The sequence below is a fragment of the Hypomesus nipponensis genome, chromosome 12 (genome assembly GCF_054491055.1).
Source record: "Hypomesus nipponensis isolate SF chromosome 12, ASM5449105v1, whole genome shotgun sequence".
NCBI lineage: Eukaryota > Metazoa > Chordata > Actinopteri > Osmeriformes > Osmeridae > Hypomesus > Hypomesus nipponensis.
In genome coordinates, this window is record NC_140372.1 from 6,498,965 (window position 1) to 6,506,125 (window position 7,161).

At 40.9% G+C, this 7,161-nt stretch overlaps 2 protein-coding genes across 2 annotated transcripts; one reads left to right on the top strand and one right to left on the bottom strand.

Moving 5' to 3' along the window:
* The first annotated feature begins 49 nt into the window (after positions 1-49).
* LOC146260813 (uncharacterized) lies at positions 50-3,849 on the top strand. Its single transcript, XM_084667475.1, has 10 exons — positions 50-336; positions 820-1,092; positions 1,242-1,499; positions 1,737-1,838; positions 2,084-2,104; positions 2,230-2,250; positions 2,422-2,448; positions 2,531-2,620; positions 2,872-2,912; positions 3,136-3,849. Exons 1-9 carry the CDS (start codon positions 273-275, stop codon positions 2,907-2,909), a joined length of 894 nt encoding a protein of 297 aa, XP_084523601.1. The 5' UTR covers positions 50-272; the 3' UTR covers positions 2,910-2,912; positions 3,136-3,849.
* Positions 3,850-4,094: 245 nt separating this feature from the next.
* pjvk (pejvakin) lies at positions 4,095-6,558 on the bottom strand. The gene is made up of 6 exons (XM_084668250.1): positions 6,140-6,558; positions 5,782-5,977; positions 5,462-5,603; positions 5,237-5,354; positions 4,918-5,061; positions 4,095-4,679 (listed from the first exon to the last, which is right to left on the bottom strand). Exons 1-6 carry the CDS (start codon positions 6,348-6,350, stop codon positions 4,378-4,380), a joined length of 1,113 nt encoding a protein of 370 aa, XP_084524376.1. The 5' UTR covers positions 6,351-6,558; the 3' UTR covers positions 4,095-4,377.
* Between the last annotated feature and the right edge of the window lie 603 nt (positions 6,559-7,161).

Genomic DNA, 7,161 nt, shown 5'->3' on the forward strand with positions numbered 1-7,161 from the left:
GGTGATAAAGTGTAGTGGGCCAGCATACTAAGATGCAAACAAAGTTGATAGATTGACAAGGTAATATTAAAATGGCCCAAACCTTAAAAAGATATCAGAGGCAAAAACATTTTTATATTATTCTTTTACATGTAGCCTAGCCTACGTAATTCACTGAAATGACGTACAAGCCTGACTTCCTACTTTCATTTTCGTTTTTTCAACGAGTCACATTTGATTTTGCGTGAATACACGTTTTTTTCCCATTCCTCGCAATTAAACCATTAGTCAGGATGAACTCTAAGATATTTATTGTGTTACTCGTTCTGGTAAATACTGTGAAGGCGACCGAATCAAGTAAGTAACAGTAAAGTTAAAGCCTACTGCGCTGTTGACCATCCTGGCTATATGAGGAAAAGGTCAAATATAAAGGAAAAAATATAGTCATACTGTAGACAGTTCTTCATTTAGAGTGTCAACAAAGTCTAGTTATTCGAGCTTTTACTGATGCGCTTTCTCAGTATCAAAGACAAATTTGGATTTTGATAAAATCCCTGATTGTAGTGTTTTTGCCGTTAGCATTTATTGGGGCGATGGGCGTAGCCTTCTAGCTTATTAACTTAACTTGTCGACGTTAGCTTGGCTACATATGTAGCCAACTGTCAACTTTTTGACTTTTACTTTAGAGAACGTTACTCCTGTCAACATTTTTATTTTTGTACTAAAACGTGAATAGCTGAATGTTTTCAAGAGCACAACATAAATTGACCTTAAATTTACCTATTCAACAATGTTTTACTATACGTCGGTTCTTTACTAATGCAATCTATTTCTCTCCAGATACCATTAACTTAAAAGTTGGCGACCAGCTTGCGCTTCCAGGTGGCATAAATAAGCCTGTAACTCACATCCTTTGGAAACTAAACGCCAACAAGGTGGTAGAGTGGGACACTTTCTTTAACATAACCGTGTATGGTGAATTCAAGAAACGCACAACTTTGGATATTACCACTGGACATATTTCAATTCTTGACGTGCGGACATCAGACAGTGGAATTTTATATTTTGAGTTCAATCACACACAACATAAGTCATTTCAAATATCAGTGATCAGTAAGTGAGAAATTGTGTGTTTTGTCTTTCAACAGTATACTGGCACGTCATAGCATATAATAGTACTTTTGCATGCATTTGTGAGAGAAAAGGAGGCTGGGAATAGATATATCTCCAAACCAATGGCTTTATCTGTTCCCCATTGACAGACGAAGTCCCCACACCCACAATTATCTCTACCTGTGACACACACATGACCTCATGCTCTCTAACCTGTGAGGGAGACATCGCTGGAGCCGGGACAGTGACCCACTCCTGGAAAGCAGATGAAGCAAAACTCAATGTTTCAGACAAAACCCATATCACTGAAAATAACAATATTGAAGCATTCACCTGTACGATGGAGAACAGTGTGAGCCAGACGGAGAGTGCACCCCACAGGAACCCACTGTATTCTCCAGTTCAAGGTAAAACAGAACCGACTCCTTCAGGTGACGCCCATGGGTTATAAGCATGTAGAGTATGCAATACACCTTCCAAACATTTTAGCAAGCATTTTTTTGGAACCATGAAAATGTAGAAAGAAAGAAGTGTTCCATGAATGTTTCATGGTTTTACAGGGAACCAAAATTGAACAATTTGCAGATGGTAACTATCCAAGATAAGTATAGATTTAAAATGACTTTACCATCTTTAATTTTCAGGTGCAACAGCATTGCCACCAAAGACCCTGCTTGGTATTTCACTCTTCGTTTTATTAATCACTGCAATCATTGTGGTCGTCTTCATGCACAAATGTAAATCAGGTGAGGACCATTTGGATTTGTATCTTCATGTTTCATGTTCAAGTTGTCACTGGGGACCTTTTAATTGAAGTATAAAAGACTAGGTCTGCATATGGTTCTCTTTGGTATATATTGTGTTCCTATAATTTCAGAATACGAGTTAAGATACAGTGTGTAATTGAAGACAGATAGTTTATGTGTTTGTTTTTTGTAACTTGGCATGTTCAAATGTTTCAATCTGAATCATGTATTTCTGTATTTCCCAGGAGTTTGGTTCTATGAGACAGGTAAGGTGATACTATCTCTATTTCTCTTGTCATGTTTTCTGTTCCTCTGATTACAAACATCCAACTCCCTAAGTACTCATTTAGGAGCAAATCTAACTCTAACTCTAACTCTAACTTTTCCGTAGAATCCATGCCTTGGGAAGCAGGTAAGAGTCGATCGATTGTTTGTTTGACTGTGCTTGGAAGTCTTAGGGTTTTTAAAATTACAAGGGTCTTTTATAATACAAGCCTTAGGAGGTACAACACACAATTCTGTTCCCTTTCTAAACTACACTGACCCCATGTCTGTCTAATTATGCATCTCTTGACCATTCTAGGCTTTTGGAGAAAACAGGGAAACTCTGGTAAGTGTTTTACAAAAAGTGAATTGCATCACCCATCATTTAACCTAATATGAGTCACTATATATAGAATGTGCTGGTGCAGGTGACCAAGAGTCCCCGGAGAGTAACCAATCAGAGAAGAACGTCAAAGCTGGAGCTCCTGAGGATGCAGGAGCAAAGGCGTCAAAAGAAGGTGAGCTTCAATATACAAATGTAGGACTACTACAAATGTTGACACCATAAGAATTTGGTGAGACTCCTATTTTAACTTATGAAAGTAATTTGGAATATGGTAAAAAAAAAAAAGTGCTTACTCGGCAGTACCTCCAAAGACATCGGAATGAGATAGGTTATATATTTATTTTGTCAGTAAACCCATGATTTGCTTGTCTGTGAAGAGGGAAAAGCTTACCTTTAAATTGTGTTGTGTATGTTTTTATTCAGTGGACAATGGAGAAGAGCTGAAGAAGATGCTAGTGTGAATGGTATGTTTGACCACAGTTGGTGTTGTTGAATAAGTCACAGCATAACTAATGACAACATGATTGTTGGTTGATCCAGGCCACCACTAGATTTATTACCTAGGACTGTATACCATTATAATTTAGAATCATAATGTTTTACCTTGTATTATCTAGCTCTTGCAGAAATGTAATATTCTAAAACAACTATTTTATAATGGACTTTGTTTGTGTTGATCTGTTTTAGAGAATGGAACCTAGGTTACTTAATGATGGATCATGGTGAATGATGTCACAGAGGATCACTGTCACCAATCTCATCCAGGGACACTGTACTCACGGCCGGCGCAGGCACCTTTGCCGCCCTAGGCGAGATGTTTTAATAGCCCCCCCCCCCTCCCGTACTATTGGTGAATGAAGAACAGCCATGCTGACCCAATGTCTGAACTATGCCTGAATGAAACTACACCTGAATATCCCTGCTTGTAGAGTATTTATGTATGTGTGTACACAAACCTATACTTTGTGGAGTTTTTACGTGTTTTACTGTATACTACGCATTTTACCATAATACTACACGTTTTATGCGTATTATACAGTGGATGGGTCACACAAAGTATGGGTCAGACACAACTTATGCTGTTGTAAAACTGTTGAGTTATTTCAAAAGAGTTTGAAATGACTCGAGCACTGTTATCTTAAAGTGTTCTGTTCATTTCATGGAAATACTTTTTCTCTTGTTTTTGTTGCGCTTATGGGACAAACTGGGAGGTGTAAAATGTGAGCCTTTAAACCATTTGAGTAGAATGAACACTGACAACTTTTTTAATCGCATATCTTCCAACATTTGAATGTAAACAACCTGTATTAATTAACCCTATGTGTATTATCTCTTTCAATAAATCCCCTCTGTTGTTTTGTGTAAGTTTTGATATGTATAAAATAAAATAATGTATAGCCAGTGCAGTGCTCATTGCAGACCTACAAAGATCTCAGGTAATTTCTTAATTGAATTTGTGAATTGCATACAGTCCAGACAGAAAGTTTGGTCTGTTACTTGACTTCCCATGTCAGCCCACTCATCCTATCTACTGGACATAGAGAGCACTGTTGTTCAGGTCAGCTACCAACACAAACAGTTATATTTCAGGCTTTGACTCCTACCATACTTATGTTTCACACCCTGTGCTAAATTGTGGGACAAACCAATATTTGTATTTTTTATTTAAAGTCCAATACACTACATAATTCAACCGATTTCATATCACAAAGATGTAACAAATTCCTCAAATCCGCCTCCAAAAGACAGTCTAAAGCCGGCAGAAATAAGCTTCTGATGCTAAACACAAGTGTTCAGTCAATCTGACAGGATCCCAAGGGGCTGTGGTCCCTCAACCACCGGCAGATGTCCTTCATCTCTGCCGCAGGGTGGATGAAGGACAGAGACTAGGGGACTGAGGGACGAACTGAAGGATCTTCCCAGACCTCTTCACCTCAGCGTTTTGTGCCAGAGGTCAAAGCAGGGCACCACGTGGAGCCGGACGTACTTCTGCCCGCCGGTGGAGCACTCCAGACAGCCGTAGACTGTCTCCCTCCGCTGGTGACCCATGCCGCAGAGAGAGCAGGGACCTTTCGGGATGTTATGGTTGAGGAGGTTGACACGGGTGTGCGAGCCCTCCCTCAGGTAGGTGCTAGACAGGTCTGTCATGCTGGCTGCTTTCTCATAGTAGTCAGTCACCACGTCATCCATGTAGGTGTCTGATTGGGTAAGCTCCTCGAATGTCCGGTCATCTGAAAAAAGAGGAAAAAGACAGCAAAAGAGGGGGTTATGGGGATTAAAATGGGAGAAATCTCAGTTTAAACTGATTGTGCAGATTAGAACCTTATACTTTTCCAAATTGTCTTTTGACCCATACTGTGCAGTAAGTGAGAAGTCAGTTTCTCAACAAAGCTTCGTCAGATATTTTTGATTAGTCGTAGTTCTGATATTAAAATGCGAGGGGGAGCCAGGAAGTTAGATGTGTCCCACCTGCTCTGAAGGGGTTGCCGTAGACAATTCCAGATAAGAACCTTCGTAGGCGTCCCATAGAGAAGCGACCAATAAAGCCTCCCAGCTGTTCTCTCATCTGCTCCTTTTCAAATCCACCCATTGAATCCGGGGCCACACATATGTCTGTTAACGTTGTGTAGAAGGCATGTGTGTTTGAGAGAGAGAGAGAGAGAGAGAGAGAGAGAGAGAGAGAGAGAGAGAGAGAAAGAGAGAGAGAGAGAAATAAAGAGAGAGAGAGAATGGTGAGTTTTTTGACACAGTGTGACTGTATGAACATAACCCTTAATGTGCAACTTACCTAGTCGGCCATCGATTCGAACATAAAGCTCAAATATGCTGAATGCTATGGTGGTGTGAGCTGGAATAACTATGGCCTTGTCTCGCCCTTTGGGGTTCCGACCGTCGTCGATCTGAAACTGTTGTACAGCAGTAGGTGAGACAGCAGGTGATCAACCATTCAACGCTTAACTTAACCCTGACTAACACACATCTCAGGTGTCAGTGTGTGTGTGTGTGTGTTTACCCTCATAGTAGTCCCTCGCATGCCTGCATGAACGGTGAGAGAACACTGGCGTGTGGTGCGTATACTTTCCATGACAACACAGAGAACACTCCGCCCACTTTCCTTAGACTGACGAACGAGGCAGTGATCCAGATCCACCTTCCTGAGGATGGTGGGATGGAGGAAAAGCCAGAACACATAAGTCACACTAGATGCATATCATTATTTATGAGTAGGCCCATGTGTAAACAGTACCTCTTGTCTACACAAATGCCTTTTGGCAATGACTTCCAACTGGATCAACACTTGAATGAAACAGAGTTTTCCAGTCTGTTGTGTACCTGGAGGTGAGTTCCCTGAGTAAAGTTGGCACCTCCACTTCATGCTTGGTGACAATCCCAAAGGAGGCTTTGACTGCCACAGAATCCGACCCACTGATGTTGAATCCAACATCATTCATCAGGTGGTTTCCAAGTCTGCCGTTTAAGGATACGTCTGACTTGTCCTCATAGTTGAGGAGTTGGTAGGATGACACACCTATATGGTTACACAGATTAGGACAACCAGTCAAATACAGTGTACACAATACAGCATTTGTTGTGGCCCTTATCAATCTTACATTAAGTTATAATTGACTACATGCAATCATTTTGTCTCACTTTAGATTAAATGAAATTCCCTTCATGCAATGTTATGTACCTGCTGTGATCTCCTTCTCACCCACCAGGATGTCTTTTAGTGAGAATGGGGTTGAGGCATATTTTGTTTTCTTCCAAAAATGCCTCTTCCTCTTCCTTGTGACCAGGCTAAGGGGCTGGTAGCGGTCAGCCTCGCTCAAGCTGGGCACGGGGATCAGACGCCCTGTGTCCCCAACCTGCTTCACAAAGTTCTTTGTTGCCGCTGCAAACATTCTAGTATCCGCAAAAAGAGTCTCACTGCTAGGAAAGCATGACGAAATCAAATACTTTGGCTTGTTGTTAAGTATTTGGTGTTGAATTTGGTATAGTTGAGTTTGCAGCTAAAAGGCCCATGTTTTCTTTCCTTTGGTGGACTCATACTGAGTACGAGACAGGTGTCCTCCCTGCAGGAATGGTGTGGCTTGTGGATTGAAGCTCTTGAATAATAGAAAGACACTGTAAGGGGATATGGTACAAGCTGTTATGTGAACTTGATAGTCACCCACTGCCCTGGATCTTCCAGTCAGGTGACCAATGTGCTCATTGATGCTTGCGGTCCAAGTCATAGTGTACTTCTGCTGTGTTCGAGTAGAAACTGATGTAGACGGAAAGGATGGCCCACGACCCAATACACAGTGCCTACCAGGCAGGCTGAAGGTCATTGGAGAGATTTACAGTATACTGTATATTCAAGGCAGCACCACTGTATGTTAAGTGTGTTCTATGTCCCTTGGAAATCTCAGGGCCCCACTTCAGCTAATCTCCAGGCAGAATATATTGGATAAAGTTTACAAATTAGAAATCCATGTGTTGTGTACAGTCCGTAAACATCTGTTCTTCGTGACATGAAGACACAAAGCCAGGTTGTATTTTTAGAGTCATTAGGGGGGATTCGGTCTGTCTAGTATTTGGAAAGTCCAGGGCTTATATTATTTCTATTAAATGAATTATTTATAAGTATCGGATTATAAACAACAGGACTGAATTCCTTATTTTAAGGTCTTTCAAGGTCTGCTAATATAGCATTTGACATATTTTTACAAG